This window comes from Gopherus evgoodei, chromosome 22 (genome assembly GCF_007399415.2).
Source record: "Gopherus evgoodei ecotype Sinaloan lineage chromosome 22, rGopEvg1_v1.p, whole genome shotgun sequence".
NCBI lineage: Eukaryota > Metazoa > Chordata > Testudines > Testudinidae > Gopherus > Gopherus evgoodei.
The window spans coordinates 15,596,142-15,612,930 of NC_044343.1; the positions used below are offsets into that span (position 1 = coordinate 15,596,142).

Genomic DNA, 16,789 nt, shown 5'->3' on the forward strand with positions numbered 1-16,789 from the left:
CATGTATTATCGCCTCTGATTTAAAATCTCTCTCTCCTGCAGATGAAAAATGATGCAAGAAGTGACACAGAAGAAAGTGATGAGAGTGAAGAGGTGCAATAACAGAACAAAAAAAGAGAAGAATGGGACCCTGTATTTCGGCAATGTCACAAACAATTACAGCCAAAGTAACGGCTACCGCTCTGAAACCAGCCAAAGTGACGTGGCCCAACAACTAACTGGCAGAGCCCATCTCACTAATGGGTGTGCTGATGGCTCCAGAACTGCTGACTGCCCCCGTCCACAACAAAGCAGCCCAGTGGCCTTAGGAACTGTCATGCTCACTGTGTAGACCTGTGGGGATTAGGGTGACCAGCTGTCCCGATTTTATAGGGACAGTCTCGATTTTTGGGTTTTTTTCTTGTATAGACTCCTATTACCGCCCCCGCCCCCACCCCCACCCCCGTCCTGATTTTTCACACTTGCTTTCTGGTCACCCTAGTGAAGATTCAGCCATTTGGCGAGTTAGTTTTAAGACTAGCAATTAAAAGTTGCAAATCTTTTAACCCGCAAGACCATGATGTCTTCTTATTGCAGATAAGTATTTTCCACAAAACTGATACTGAGCAGAACTAATGCCAGAGCCGTGCTGAAGAAAGGCACATGTCTCAGGCAGATACTTCCCTTCGGAAGTAGGTCTATTACTTAACCAATAGAGCCTTCTTCCTTGCCTGTGGGAGTGTGGGATTTGGGTAGTTAGTGAAGTAAGTGTTCTTAAGCAATTCCCAATTATCAACCATGCTTTTCTGTTTAAATTCTTTCTCCCAGCTGATTCAGCTCACAGCTGTTTTCAGCTTTTTGAAACTGGCCCTTTTAAAGAGCCAAGTATATCTATATCTCTGCTCTGGACTTCATTATCAATGTGCTCAAGATGTGATCACTTGTACCTAAGGTACCAGTAAGTTTTAGTTCTGTGAGTAAGGAAATTGTCATCTATAAAAAAAATTAGAAATTCCAAGAATGTTTTGTCCTGGTAGCATAAGACCTTCATCATATATCACTCAAATTAAAGTTATTACATTATAACTAGGTGTGTAAGGAGAGGTCATCCTGTTCCCGAGTGTGATTTGATGGTCTGTAGCAGACACCAGCTAATACCCCATCTTGAGGTTTATCTGTTAGGACATTGGTTCATAAGCAAGCTAGATCATTTTCTTCTGAGCTGTCAGTGACTCAGAAACAGGTAATGCCATTTTTGCCAGAATACCTCTCCCTCGCTTCCCTTGCCCACCTTATCCTTCCTAACTGGGTTACAACCATGATTTTAACATTGCCAGTCATTTGAACCATCCCACCAGGTGTCAGTGACACCAAACAGATCAAATTTATGCACAGAAATGAGTGATTCCAGTTCCTCTTGTTTTGTTACCCAGGCTCCTACTATGGGTACATAGGGACTTAAATAATTTCTTCTCTTCGTGTTCTTTGGTTCCTTGATTAATTTTGTTCTAAACATGTCAGTTTGGTGCTACATAGTGCGAATATCTTCCCTCTTGTCACCCTCCCCTTTTGTTGGTAGTTTAACACCCTCCTGACCACTCTAGCTGGCCTATCCCCAAGAAGATTGGGGCAAAAGGTGGACCAATGTTCCACAAAACCAAAACTCTCCACACTCTACTACTTACCTACCCAGCAGCTCACTTCTGGAATTTTCTTCCTTCTTTTACTCATGGAAGAGGAAGGGTTTCCGAGAAGATCACTTGGACATTCTTCTGATTAAAATTACATTTTCCAGTAAATAAATTACTTGTTCTAAAAGTGTTGTCCAGCTCTTGTCTGAGTGTCATTGGTGCAGTGATGGAGGCGGGGTTATGAATTTGGGAGGCAATATAAGCTGATAGTTAAAAGTGCCCAAGGTCAGTGGAGAGGGCCAGCACAGAGCTGCCTGGCTTTATGCAGCTCCATGTGACATTTTATGAAAATTACATCATGAGTTAATGTTTGATTATCAGCAGGTAAGCATGCCCAGTGGTCTGTGATGGGATGTTAGATGGGATGGGATCTGAGTTACTACAGAGACTTTTTTTCCTGGGTGCTGGCTGGTGAGTCTTGCCCACATGCTCAGGGTTTAGCTGATCGCCATATTTGGGGTCGGGAAGGAATTTTCCTCCAGGGCAGATTGGCAGAGGCCCTGGAGGTTTTTTGCCTTCCTCTGCAGCATGGGGCAGGGGTCACTTGCTGGCGGATTCTCTGCAGCTTGAGGTCTTCAAACCACAATTTGAGGACTTCAGTGGCTCAGACATAGGATAGTGGTTTGTTACAGGAGTGGGTGGAAGAGATTCTGTGGTCTGCATTGTGCAGGAGGTCGGACTAGACGATCATAATGGTCCCTTCTGACATTAAAGTCTATGAGTCTATGTGAATGTGTGGAGCGGGCTAGAGGAAATCCTTACCTTAAAGTCTATGAGTCTATATTTGCAAATAATTTGCATATAGCCATAAGTGTCAGCTTGTAAACAAGTGTTGCTTTAGCACTGGCTAATGGAGTCTCTTGTTCATCTGCCAGGAGGCAAGCATTGCCTTGCCCTGGCTGCCTGCTCAGCCTTATTCTGGGGTGACACCTTCTACGGGTGGTTTAGTGTCCAGGGCCCAGGCAGGTCTTGGCTTTTCTGCTGTCCAAGAAACCTTAATTCAGCCCCCTTAATTTGCCACATTGGCCTTTGGTCACTAGGAAGCACAACTGCAAGGGAAGTGTTGGTCAGCACTTGCTGCCCTGGAAGAACTGTGTGAGAATGGCATGTGCTCACGGGAGGTGGAATTGTAATCATAGCACCAGCCTCTAACAACCCCTACTGAGCATGTGTGAACTTGGCCAAATGGAGGTATATTTTTGTAAGAAAAGGCACATCACTGACATCAAAGCATCTGTGCCCTCCCCCCCCAGCCCCCAGGTTCACACACATGCACTCCCTGCCCCCAAAGTTCAGAGCCAAGAACCACATTCTGCTATCCACCCTCCAAACCATTGTTACATAGTTTAACTTTAAAAATAATGATAATACAAGATGTCAGACAACCATCTCAACCAGAATGTATTTAATCAAAGATTACTAGCCAAAGATTAATACAGCACAATTCAGAATACAGAAAGAAAGGTTTTGTATTTTACCCAGCCAACCTGAAGTCTGCTTGCATGCAGTCACATGCGTTGCTCTATGGCTAATTAATTTTCTATCCAGCATAGCTCTAGATCATGGGTCGGCAACCTTTCAGAAGTGTTGTGCCAAGTCTTCATTTATTCACTCTAATTTAAGGTTTTGTGTGCCAGTAATACATTTTAACATTTTTAGAAGGTCTCTTTCTCTAAGTCTATAATATATAACTAAACTAGTGCTGTATGTAAAGTAAATAAGGTTTTTAAAATGTTTAAGAAGCTTCATTTAAAATTAAATTAAAATGCAGAGCCCCTTGGACTGCTGGCCAGGACCCGGGGAGTGTGAGTGCCACTGAAAGTCAGCCATAGGTTGCCTACCGCTGCTCTAGATCATAATGTTTAACATTATAAATTATATCATTTATCATATTCATATATCATTGGCGTGTCTCTCTTAGGGAGCAGCTGGTGCACAAAGTGCAGGTAAATTTTCAAACATGAGTAGGAATCAGGTCTTATTTCTCTCGTTATACATGTCATGGGCAGAGCTGGGCAAATAACTGATTTTTTGGTTTGGTGGCAGTTCCATTTTTTTTTAAATCATGTTGAATTGACCCAAAAACAATTTTTTGATACTTTTGGCAAATTGAGAGGTTAAAAAAATCATTTGGCCTCAGACAAAACATTTCACTTTGATTTTGAGCATTTTTATAAAACTTTTAAAAAATACAGTTGAAGGAAATTTTGTAACAAAAAGTTATTTTGAATTTAAAATATTAAATATTTTGTTTTGCAAATGTCAAAAGAAAATGTTTTGACTTGTTTGAAGTTTGTTGGCTTTGTTTTCAAAATTAAAACTTCAGTGAAACTAACACAAATTGGTGATATTACCTCACACACCTTGTCTCACAAATTATTGAAACATTTCAGTGACACCAAATCAGTTTTTGCAGAGAAACAGTTTCAGTCAGAAAATGTCACCCAGCTGTGAAGCAAGCAGCCTCATGCATAATAATGCACTGAAATGTTGCAGCGGGGAGGGACAATGCATCCATCCTGAGTGAAATCTTGGCCTCTTGTAGCTAACTGCAAAATTCCATTGACATCAATGGCTGGCATTTCATCCCCTGACTGAGCATCGTAAGATTAGACCAGTGCAAAGTGTATGCAGCTCAACTCCTATTTGCTAGCCGATGGCCACTTGTCATTTGTAGAACTATCTCCATAGCCATCAACAGCACCTCTGAACAGGATTCCCTAGGTTCTTCCTAAAACCCGAGTGACACTTTACACATAGAGCTGATTCAGCACAGAGGTGATGAGGGCATTGGCTTGAATAAAGAATCAGTTTAAATCCTACCATATGCTTGCTCTTTTCCTTCCAAATATAATCAGCACCTTGCCCAGGCTCCTTAGGAACCCAGAGGAGTGAAGCATGAAGTGGCTCAGGTCTTTATAGTCTCCCCATGGCTCTGATTGCATTTTAGGTATTGTCATCCCTATGGACTGAAAATAAAAGAATCAATTTTCAATGACTGAAATTTGATTTTCTTTAGACAGGTGCCTTCCACCTGCTACTGCCTGGAGTGCTCTTCAGTATTTGAGAAGCTGCTGTCCTGTCATTTGGAAAAATCAAAAAAACGAAAAACCAACAGCCATGTTTCTGACTGACCCTGCAAAGCTGTTATTCCTTCTGCTGCTGCAGAGGCCAAGTTAGTAAGTTTGCTAACTAATGTTTCCATGGAATCATGCTGACACCAGTGGCGATATCTTGATAAAGAAAGGAGCAAATCTTCCATTGCCATGTTGGCTCTTTGAGGACAAAGGACACCAGCATTTGCCAAACTGAAAAAGATAAAATCAGGAGAGGAATAAATGATGTTTTCAAGATTCTGTAAGTTCTACAGACAATAAATAGCAGCCCTTGTAAGCGTTAACACACTGGACTCCCTTTCTGTATAGTGGCCTGGGTCCAGCCTTGCTTAAGCTCATGTGTCAAATCTTCATATAGAGACACACCCATAAATAGGAACGGGGCAAGGGAATTTGCTATCTACCACCTGACATGTGTCAGTGTAAGGGTCAAAGAGCACCATGTTGGGGACAGCCATGTTCCCCTTCCTCTGTCCCAGGAGATAAATTTGGCCATTCGCGGTGCTGCATCCCATGAAGAATTTCTGAGTCAGACACTCTTCATCCACTTGGGTCCATTCATCTGTGTCCATATCAAAGCGAAAGGCTCCACCTCCTATGGTGTAGAGCGCTCCATTCAGAGCTGTAACACAGAGGTCATACCTAGGGAGAAGGAAAACTGGTGATCTCAGGAGGACACAAAGAGAAAGGTCAGCACCCCCAGCATGCATCCAGTTTCCTCTAAACTGAAAACCATTCAACAAATTGTATAGTTGCTGAGAATAACTCAGTTTGATGATGGTGAGTGAAGATCTCAGACCCTCTCTGCAATATTCTTACTAATCAACTCTCTGCTTTACTTGCATCTGAAGTTAACTGAAAAGTTGCTACTCTTTAGCTTTCAATAACAACCATCCACTTCAGGGAAAAATCACCTCCTTTAAATATCAGAGGTCAGACATGCATCTGACAAAGTGAGTATTCACCCACAAAAACTTATGTTCCAATACGTCTGTCAGTCTATAAGGTGCCACAGGACTCTTTGTCGCTTTTTACAGATCCAGACTAACATGGTTACCCCTCTGACACTTGACTCCTTCAAATAGTTATTAATCTTTCCCAGGACACTGTCAGGTAGTTTAGGGCCTGGGATTTAATAGCAATTGCCTATCTTTTCCTCTTTAATTCAATGAATACTGCTTGTATTTTGCATTTAAATATCCCCCTGCAGCCCCAAACAAGAGGAAATGCTAGGGCAAGAGCACTAGATAGTGAAACTGACTAGAAATTGAGCAGTCTAGTGTCACTGTCCAAGTCCAGTGAAAGTAAAAAAGTAAACAATAGAAATAACGCCAGCCTTTGGTGATCATATTTTAAAGTGTGATGATTGTTCAAAACAGCAACTTGGGGCTGTTTTTACAATCTCTCTCAACAGATCTGCTCTAGGAATGAAATTCACTTGTGCAGAGGACAGCATAAGACTTTCACGCCAGTGCATCAGCTTTGTGCTGGCCCTTCACAGGGGTAAATTTCAACCTTTGTCATCAGATTAAAGGAGCACCTAAGCATAGAGAAAAAACTGCCTTTGTGATACTGTAGGGGGTGTTTCAGTTCTGCAGAACACCTTTCAGGCTCATGAATGCATCAAGGACATTTCAGAGGGTAGCAAATAGTCTAACCCAAGTTTTGATAATTGAAGACATACTAACATACCTAGATGACTTCATTCGTTCCCACAAAACATGGAAGGAACATCTGGTAGGAATGGAAAGGATCTTAAAGCTTTGTAAGGAGTCAGAGTTTAAATTTTTGGGACACAAATATCAGTTTACAAGGAGTCACATCACCTTCCCAGGACATACAGTCAGTGAGGAGCCCCCACCTTGGAAACTGAATGTTACAAAAGACTGAACGGTTGCAACAAACCAGGAAAAGGTGGTTCAACCATTTGTAGTCCTCTGTGGATTCTACAAAGATTTGTACAAAATTTTGCAGCATGGGCAGCAGCGCCATTATACCAGCTAATTAAGAACAACTTTGCCTGGACTGAGCAACACCAAAAACCATCTGAGTCACTGAAAGAAGGACTTCTAAACCATGCTGTGCTTAACTTCTCAGATCCATCACATCCATTCCTTGTACCCTGTGATGCCTCAAAGTTTGCTGTGGGATTTGCACTTAAACAAATTGATGAGCTCGGTAGGTACAGACTAGTGGATTTTGGAGGTCACAAATTAAATGAGAGAGAAATCAAGGATTTGGCTACAGAACTGGAGTGTCTAGTGTGGAGGTCTTCAAGGCCTATCTTCCATATTCAGAATTCACAGTGTACACAGGGCACAGTGCCCTGCAGTGGCTCTGATGAGGGACATTTTCAGCAACCAGCCAGGAGTCCAAGTCACTGCCAATTATTAAAATGGACTATCAATTATTCTCCTTATTGCATTTAGTAGGCCTTTGCAGGAACTTAGCATTACTAAGGCGAAGCTGGGAGAGAGGGGTTAAGACAATCACCAGAAGTTAGCCTAACTCTGTCCTCCCTAATACGCAAGGATAAGTGTCTGTAAAAAAACAGGAAGTCTGAATATATTTTAAAACTGTCATTATGGGAAAATTTAGCTGCCAGCCAAACAGCTCCAAACTGCTTGTTTAACCATTTTTTTCTTAGTAACATGTTTTTGTAACACCTGCTTTTTGCCCAACAGTTGATTTTGTTTGGTCAGCTACGTAACACTTTTGATTAACATATCTTTGTAACTTTCTAAGTATAAAAAAAATTAAGGGTCTGAGACAGCAGATTGCTTTGTGAACACATTAAAAAAATCTCCAGCAGCAGACGGAAGGCTGGCCACCAAAACTCTGCTGTTAAAACACTCAAAAACCGCTCCAGACTTGTGGGATAATGCTGTAACCTACTGTGTTTGTATCCCCTTAAGGTTAAACAAAGCAAAAGCTTTAAGTAAAGGCATTCCTGTAAAAGTGCTGAAGACTAAAATAAAAGTAAAGGCTTTAAGTAAAAGCACTTAACTTTGGCCTTGTCTCACTACATGGTGAGATGGATCTAAGTTATGCAACTTCAGCTACGTGAATAACGTTGCTGAAGTCGATGTACTTAGATCTACTTACTGCAGGGTCCACACTACGTGATGTCGACTAGATATGCTCTTCTGTTGACTCCCCTTGTGCTTCTCATTCAGGTGGAGTACAGGAGTTAACAGGAGAGCGACCTGTGATCAATTTAGTGGGTCTTCACTAGACATGTTAAATCGACCACTGATGCATCGATCACCCTGTGTCGATCCACCACTAAGTGTAGACAAGCCCTTTGTATGATTTATGCCAACCATCTAGCAGACAAACATGCTGCGTCTTCATTAATTTATTTCCTAATATCGCCTCGCAAAAAGTAGTCACCAAAAGCTTTGTATTTAAAAAACCCTGGGTAACAGCTCCTTATGAAGCACCACCCAGAAGGATGCCTGTGCAGATGGATTCACAAACTCTCTGGATATACACTCACCGTTGACCATAAACCTGGAAAGCAAAATATGGTTGCAGATGCGCTCAGCTGGGTGAGGGCAATTAGAATAGACTCTGCCTACTCTTGTGAGGACATTTGACAAGAACAGCTTAAGGACTCTGAGTTATGTTTGGTGCCGAAAGATCTAGCAAAGGACACACAGATTAGCACAGTGCAAGAATGATTATCCATTGATATGGCTATCAACTTGCTGATATATGAAGACAACAGGATTATCTTGCAAGCAAGCTTACAGAGAACAGTACTGGAGTGTGTTCAAACAATGAAGACAAGTCACTGATATACAGCAGTCTGGATCAGTTGGTTAGCTGGATGCAATTAAAAAAATATATGTTTTAATGATAGCTAAATGCAATGTCATACATTTAGAAACAAAGAATGTGGACTGTACTTCTAGGATTGGGAACTGTCCTGGAAAGCAGTAATTGCAAGAAGGATTTAGGGGTTCATTATAAATAATCAACTTAACATGAACTCCCAGTGCCATAGTACAGCTAAAAGAGCTAAGGTGTAGAAACAAGGGAATATTGATGAAGAATATAGAGGTGATATTACCTCTCCATATGGTACCAGTGAGACCATTACTGGACATTGTGTCTAGTTCTGGTGCCCATACTTTACACAGGATGTTGACAAATTGGAAAGGGTTAGAGCAGAGCTACAAGAATTATGCAAGGTCTGGAAAATACTCCTTATACTCAGAGACTCAAAAGAGCTCTGTCTATTTAATTTATGAAAGAGAAGGTGATTACGTGATTTAATTAAAGTCTAGCGAGGACTTATACAAAGAGAAGACACCTGATACGAAATGGTTCTTTAGTCTAGCAGAAATACATAAGCTGGAAGTTGAAGTCAGCAACATTCTAACTGGAAATAAGATGCACATTTTTAATAGTGAGTGTAATTAACCATTGGAACAGATTAGCAATGTGCTCAATTTGCCTTCAGTTGAAGCCTTTAAATGAAGACTGGATCAGTCTTTCTATTAAATATGCTCTAATTCAATCACAAGCCATTGCCTGAAGTTAGCAAAGTTCTAACTGAAATAGGATGCCTACTTTAACAATGAATGAATAACCATTGGAACAAGTCAGTAAGGGGTGTTGTAAATCCTCCATTACTTCAAGTCTTTAAATCAGGATTTGCTGTCATTCTAAAAGCTACGCTGTAGCTCAGCTAAAAGTTGCTGGATTAGATAGGAGGAGGAGTGGTGAGGTTGTCTAGTCTATGCAATGCAGGAGGACAGACTACATGACTATAGTGGTCCTTTCTGGCCATGAAATTTATGGATCCACGAATGGGAGGGGACGTGTTTCACAGGATGGTGAATAGAGGATGTGTCCATGAGAGAATCTGTTAAAATACTGTCAAGGCAGCCAATGAAATGTCTGAGGACCCTTGAACTAAATGCTATGTGATTCTTTACTTTGCAAACCTTTGTGATGTGATTTTCATCTTGGCATTGTCCCTTTTATATTGATTCTGATTCACACTAATTTGAGAGCCAGACAACAATGGCTGGGGGGCTGAGCTGGAACTTCTACTACTGATATGTTTATTTCTAAAGAAAGAAGTAAATAAACCCTCAGCAAACTGCATGCACTGTTCTGGGCAGAAGCAGATGGGTCTGACTCACGCCTCCTCTTTCCTGCTCCCTCCACACATTTGTCTGTAACACTCACTTGGTGCATCTAGAGTTAAATTAAGTGTACACTCTTTAGGGCAGAGGTTGCCTCTTACTATAGGTTTGAGCTGCACCCTGCACATTGAGGTTTGATCTGAGTGCAGCCTCTGGTGTCACTGAAACAGAAATTTATAAATAAAATCAATCAGTAATACCTATTTCTTATATAGCATTTTTATCTGCGAGTGCTTTACAAGGAGGTCAGAATAGTATGAACAATAATAAATTTAATTTTGTCTTTTAAAAAGAGGAACAGTTGTGACCCTAGAAAATAGGGGCCAATCTAAATGCTGCTAGGGAACCTATCCTGGACATCACCTTATCCCTTCAAGAGATGGAACAGCTTGAAGAGATACAGGTTACAAACAGAAACCAGCATGATCAGATGGATCATACTAGACCAACCAGAGGTGAAATTCAGCTCTACTGAAGTCGGTAGGAGTTTTGCCACTGACGTCAATGAAATCCCCGTGAAATCTTTTGCAGGGAGTCACATTCCAGAGCAGAGTTCCTCACCTGGGAAGTGGTGAAAAGGAGATGACATCCCAAACATCCTTTTCCATGTCCAGTCTCTGCACTCCACCATACACATCTCCCTTTTCATCCAGGCCACAGACCACGTAAAGCCTGGTCCCCACACTGACTGCACCTGCTCTCTCCACAGGCTGAACCATGGGGCTCATGTTTTGCCATTGCGAGTCCATTAATGCCAGGCGCTCCACATCTGGGATTATGCCTTCATCTGTGCTCCCTCCAAGCACGTACAGATAGAGCCCAGCCCCTACGGCACAATGACTGTTGCGAGACTGCTTCATAGCAGGCCCTTCCAGCCAGTTGTTCTCCCAGCAATCATAGATCAACACCCAGTCCACGCTGTACCACACAAACTCATCTCGGAAATAACCTCCTGTCACAAAAAGGAAATTCCCTGGGGATAGAATGGAAAGAAGTGTCAGGCAGAGGCATCTCTCAGCCATCCTCATGCATATCCTGCTGCCCACTTCCCCTCAAGCAATTTGCACATTTAGGTTTCCTTCCTGCAGCCTGATGTGTGGAGTCCCTTGCACCTGAGCAAGTTCTTGGAATCAATGGTAGGTATGAGGTCTGCCCATGTAGACCAGAGTGCAGGACTGGAGTCTTACTCTGTCCTTCAGCTTCTAATATGGATGAGTGATGAACAGTTTGCTGCAAATATTTGACACTCGGTATTTGAAATTTAGCTGCATTGCCTGCATTGTGATTGGTCATGTAAGTCAGATGGCCTTGTTTCTCTTCCCTGATAGGAGGAAGCTAACTCTTAAAATAAGGTTCTATAGAGAACTAAGCTTAAAATGTGCATTCCACAAGTATTCCTCCAATTACAACTTGATCACCCCAAAGCCATCACAAAATGGCTGCAAAGATAGACAGAGCTAATCTGCCCTTTAACTTGCCCTAAATGTCATACCAGTTTACAACATTTGTTTCAGTATTTGCTCAGATGTGTCAGACTAACAGAATAAAGCAAGTCTCCCGTAAGAGTAATGCACTCAGTGTAACAGAGTCAGGTCTGGGCAGTTAATTCTGAAGATCATCACTGTGACAGAGAGGGCTCGGGCCCTAAGAAGGGAGCGATACAATAGAGTTAACTCTGCACAACTGATGTAAGTGGCAGTAGAGTCAGAGCTTTAATGTTTATGCCCCATGGTCATCAAATTCAGAAAGAATGAATATTTCCTTTTTTCAGTCAAGTCCCCATACAAACCCCTTACAGCCCAACCACAAGGACTAATAGGTCTTTGAACCAAAGACAACTTTAGGTCTGAGTTAAGTCACTAACAGCACTAGTTTAATGGGGGGCGGGGAGAATCTGAGCCCATGGCAATCAAGACTTTAACCCCTGACTTCCTCTGAGTTTGCCCAGTTCTTGCTAGGTGCACCATTTGTTGCAAAGAGTTTTGAGTACACATGCATCTCAGGGAGAGTTACCTACTGCTGCCACTGCATACTGGATGAGGTTCCTGCGCTGCAGTGGGGAGCAAAGATGCCAGGTGCCAGATTTAGGTTGAAATTGAAACAATTCTTGCTGTTCCTTATCATGCTTCCCTCCCAGAACATATAGGATCTCATAGCTTCTGCTGGTGCAATGAGACAGCTCCACATTCCTCCAGCTGAGTGGAGGGCAGCTGTCTAACTTCTTTAGCAGCCTGGCAGAGGTATCCTTCTCTCCAGGGCATCTGCTTTGTTTCACCAAGGTATCGAGGAAGGAAAGACTCAGAAAGGTTACCCTGACCTGCCCGACCAAGTCCAAGAAGGCCTCCTCCCTAGATGCTGGGTCCTGCATTATCCATTTCATCACAGTATCAAAAATGACATCCTCTCGAGGAACAAAGAGGTCATCGTTTTGCAGGAGCTGCAGCAAAATTTCTTTGGGAAGCTTCTTAAATTCTTCCTGAGAAGTCACTTCCATCCAGTGCGTGAGAGCCACGCTGAGAGCTGATGCATGAAGCTCTGGACAGGCAAAGCATTGGGCATAGGCCATCAGGCTTAGACAGTTGGAAACATGCAGCTCCCTCTCCAGGAACTTCTCACACATCCTTTTCACTCTCTCAAACTGGAGGAAGTCAGCTGTTTCCAGCAGGCGGGTGACATTGTGCAGAGTTATGAGCACCTTGGCTGTGCGAGTGAACTCGAGGAGCACATGGAAAGTCTCTGCATCTACTCCTCTGATCACTATGTGGTGTTCAGAGCTCTCTCTAGTGCCCCCAAAAAACATGGCCTCAAAATAGCGACTGTGGAGAGATAGTGCACCACGATTGACCTGGAAAAGTCTCTGTCCAATCTCAAGAATGGTGTCGGTAACTGGTTCTGCCTGAAGTCCCAGCCCTTCTGGTTCCTGCACACAGTCCATGTTAGTTGTCAGCTGGAGGAGTTAAAATTAACTCAGCCCTTCAGCACCCTTTGCTCATGTGAGGAATCTGGAACTGTGACTTTAATAAATATGGGATATGCCAGGCTTGTCCTAAAAATAGACCATGCTGCCTACGCCCCTGTCTGGCTCCACTGTCTTTCCCACTCTCACTAAGCTTATTCTGCCACCACTTCACTTCTCTCAGACCCCTCAGCAGCTGCTGCAGTAAGGCTGTAAATCAATACTGAGGTTTTGTGGCTAGTTTATAAACGTTGAGAGTAAGGGGTAATAAGCCTCTCTGAAGGGGCTCATGGATTTCAGAAGCCTAATGGTGAGTGACTGAATGGAAAAAAACCCTGCACACCCTAAACAAATTCCATAAATTAATAAGAAATAAATAAATACTTGGCAGTTATACAGTGGTTTTCATTCAACTAACCCTAACGATTCTCTGTGGGTGGATAGGCAGCTGATCTCTACTCCCAAAGAAATTGAGGCACAGAGAGGTGAGGTGATTTGTCCTGGCCCCCAGGATAAATCTTAGATTCAGCAAGAGAGCCCAGAACTCCCAGTCCTTGTTTTCACCACAATGCAGTTAAATGGTTTGACTAAGCTACAGCTGAGAAATTAATTGTGTGATTTTAAACCGTCAGATCTCTCTGCAGTTCTGGAAAGCAGAGGAAGTTCAGAATGATGTGGGCTTCATAAAGTAAAACCAAAAGGAGCCAGCTGGTTTTCTCAACTGCAGAAAGTCTGTTGTAAAACAAAACAAGAACTAAGAGTCATAACTCCCAGGTCTTTCTCTAAATGAAGAAGTTCAATCTGCAACTTAATACTGGATAAACACAAGCAACCAACTAAACTGAGGCGCAAATCTAGGGGCCCTGGAATGGATCCAGATCCCACCAGCACCACTCTACTTCTCACAGAGAGTAGTGTGAATATGCCCTCCCTCACTGTTCCGAATTACCTAGGTCTTCACAGATGGAGGTATTTCTGCAAAGTGAATGTGGCTCAGAAAGTCAGCTGCAGTAGAAAGTCCCCGCTCTGTTCCTCCAGCTAAGGAGAAACTGTCTCCTAGCATGAGGTTCACAATAATGCTTCTTTAGCAGTTAAGAGCCCTTTTCTAAGGACCTTGGTACTAGGTCTCAACTGTCTCCTACTCTGAACCTCACACTAATCAATCTGACATTTTGGATTTAAATGATGCTGGGTGCTCTGATGCAAGTCTGCCTCCAGATTGGTTACAATCCTTGAAATTGAGCTCTGCAGAATTCATACCAGGCTGCTACAGCTTGGAGAGACTGGGATTCTGCACTTTAGCATTGATGCTATCCCTTTCTACCAACCCAGTCCCTCATTAATAACACAAGGGCTGCTCCAGAGAGCAGTTCTAATTCTGTCAACCAATGTAAAGTGCACAAGCTCCCAGCTGACATGGTCAGATTCTAAGATACGTGACCTGAGGAGGATTTGGCTGTTGCCCGTAGCACTGACAAAGGCAATATTATTCTCTAGAAGTGCTCTGGGTCATCATATTGCTAGTCCAGTAGTAGGTCCACCTAAATACTTATACTATGGCTCATCACCACGGTATATGAGAGCCTTTCAAAGAACCAGAAGCAGGAGTTCTCCACACACTGATCTAACTTTCTTCATTTATCCATGTCAAGGGACAGGATGGGATGGTTATAGCTGATTGGAAAACAATTTCTGTCCCCTGGGAAATTCCAGTATTTCATCCTGTTTTCAGCCTCAATTGGGACAAAAAGTCAAACTATCAAAACTTTTAGAAGAACAAAAAGTTCAGAAAAAGTTTGATTTGGCATTATCTGATTATTGAGAGTCAATATTAACTGGTGCCTGCTTGAGTTGCCCTGGAGTCTCCTACAAGTGTGTAGTTCGTCTGTGTCATAAACAGGTAGTTAAGGGTTAATGTCTCTTTTACCTGTAAAGAGTTAACAAACAGGGACCGAAACACCTGACCAGAGAACCAATCAGGAAACAAGATACTTTCAAATCTAGGTGGAGGGAAGCCTTTGTTTGTGGGTTTTGGGTTTGTGCATTGTTCTCTTGGGGTCCTGGAGGGGACTAGAGGTGCAACCAGGTTTCTGCCAATCTCCCTGCTACAGTCTCTTATCTATTCAGAATAGTTAGTAAGTACAAAGGCGGTTATAGTCTTTTAACTTGTTTTTCTTATTTGCAGATGTGTACTTGCTGGAAGTAGCTTAAATTGTGTTTCTGCTGGAGAAAGCTTCTTTCTATTGTCTATAAGCTATAAAAACCCTGTGTATTTATCATCTTGATTACAGAGACAAGTTTTATTATGTTTTTCTTCTTTTATTAAAGTTTTCCTCTTTTTTAGAATCTAATTGATTTTTTGGTTATCTTTTGTAAAACTCCAGGGAAGGGAGTCTGCACTTACCAGGGATTTGGTGGGAGAAAGGAAAGGGAGGAGGGAAGAAAAACCTGCTCTCTGCGTTTATCTCCGTATCTCTCTCCGGGGAAGAAAGGAGGGGGGGAAAGGGAAATGGTTTATTCCCCTTTGTTGTGAGACTCAGGGAATCTGGGTCTTGGGGGTCCCCAGGGAAGGGTTTGGGGAGACCAGAGTCTATCAGGCACTCTACCTAAGTCCTGATTGGTGGCAGCCTATCAGATCTAAGCTGGTAATTAAGCTTAGGAAAATTCATGCTAGTACCCATATTTTGGACGCTAAGGTTCAGATTTGGGAATTAGACTATGACAGTCTGGCTCATGCTCCTATTCTTCTTTACAGGCCAAAGTCCCCTGCTAGACTAACTTTCCCATGATGCAGCATGGGACACTGCAGCAGTTTAGATGGATATAGATAAACGCTGAACCCTCCTGAAACTACATGTTTTAATTTTCCATTAGAAAAATGGATACTTGTAGGCAAAATTGACATTTTCCATGGAAAAAGCTGATTTTCCAGAAACCACATTTTCCATCATTAAACAGAGCCAAGGTCATGGAGAAGCAGTGATTCTTATTCTTTCACTCAGTCCCACAAATGTAGAATGAAGATGGGGCAGAGGAGACGGGGAAAGTCTCATTTCTGGGAGTTCTCTCAGCAACTATAGGAGCCATCTTTCCACTGACTTCCATCTCCAAATGGAATGGTGGCCCCACATCAGTCCATATGTACATCAGACTTGGTCTTTCACCTTCCCCTCCACCCTCTCTTCTCGCAAACATCTCTATGCCTTCTTCACCACTGCCATACGTGGTTGGCATGCTCTTCCAAGATCTATGCAGAGATGTGGCAGAGTTAAGGTTCTGGTGCACAGTCAGCAGGGGAGGTGCCTGGTTGTTGTTGGAGAAGGCAGGCATGCACTGTTAAGTAGCTTAACTTTTCATGTCCTTGCTTTGGTAGGTTTGCATCACATATGATTCCAAAGTTGTGTGTGTGTGTGTGTGTGTATTAGTCTACATAAGTCTGTAGGACAGAACCAGTTTTGTGAATTTTCTGCAGAAGCCCCAGTACATTTGTGAGTTCTAGAACATAGCATGTTAAACAGGTAAAACTCCTGTTAACTACTGAAAAGTATCACAATTACAGAAAAGAACTTACAAAAATAATTGGCACAGCTTTGATCAAGAACTAGCAAAAGCTTATAAAAACTAAAATCCAACACCTTCATCATTTTATCCCTCTGTAAACAGCCTTTTACTGGTATACCAACAGGGAATTTCTTCTCCCTGAAGTTTCACATGTGTATTCAGAGACTGTCAACGTTCTTGTGACAAAAAAAAAGGGAGATTTAACCCTCCCCCCTTCAAAATCTCTCTTTTTTTTTTGTCACAAGAACAAAGTTTACCTTCAGAGCTATGCTAAATTATGTTCAATGGAGCTGCCCAGACCAAGCTGTGCTTTCACATATATGGGCA

At 42.4% G+C, this 16,789-nt stretch overlaps 2 protein-coding genes across 2 annotated transcripts in view; one reads left to right on the top strand and one right to left on the bottom strand.

Annotated features, from left to right (window-relative positions):
• Window positions 1-377, top strand: part of LOC115638820 (ceramide synthase 4-like) — a 35,459-nt gene extending 35,082 nt beyond the window's left edge. The window contains 2 exon segments of the mRNA XM_030540814.1: window positions 43-104; window positions 106-377. Of these exon segments, the coding sequence (XP_030396674.1) occupies window positions 43-104; window positions 106-331 (288 nt within the window). The 3' untranslated portion in view covers window positions 332-377.
• A 4,509-nt stretch (window positions 378-4,886) lies between these two features.
• LOC115638831 (kelch-like protein 23) lies at window positions 4,887-14,272 on the bottom strand. The gene is made up of 3 exons (XM_030540836.1): window positions 11,959-14,272; window positions 10,507-10,918; window positions 4,887-5,428 (listed from the first exon to the last, which is right to left on the bottom strand). The coding sequence occupies exons 1-3, from the start codon at window positions 12,878-12,880 to the stop codon at window positions 5,137-5,139; spliced, it is 1,626 nt and encodes a 541-aa protein (XP_030396696.1). The 5' UTR covers window positions 12,881-14,272; the 3' UTR covers window positions 4,887-5,136.
• Between the last annotated feature and the right edge of the window lie 2,517 nt (window positions 14,273-16,789).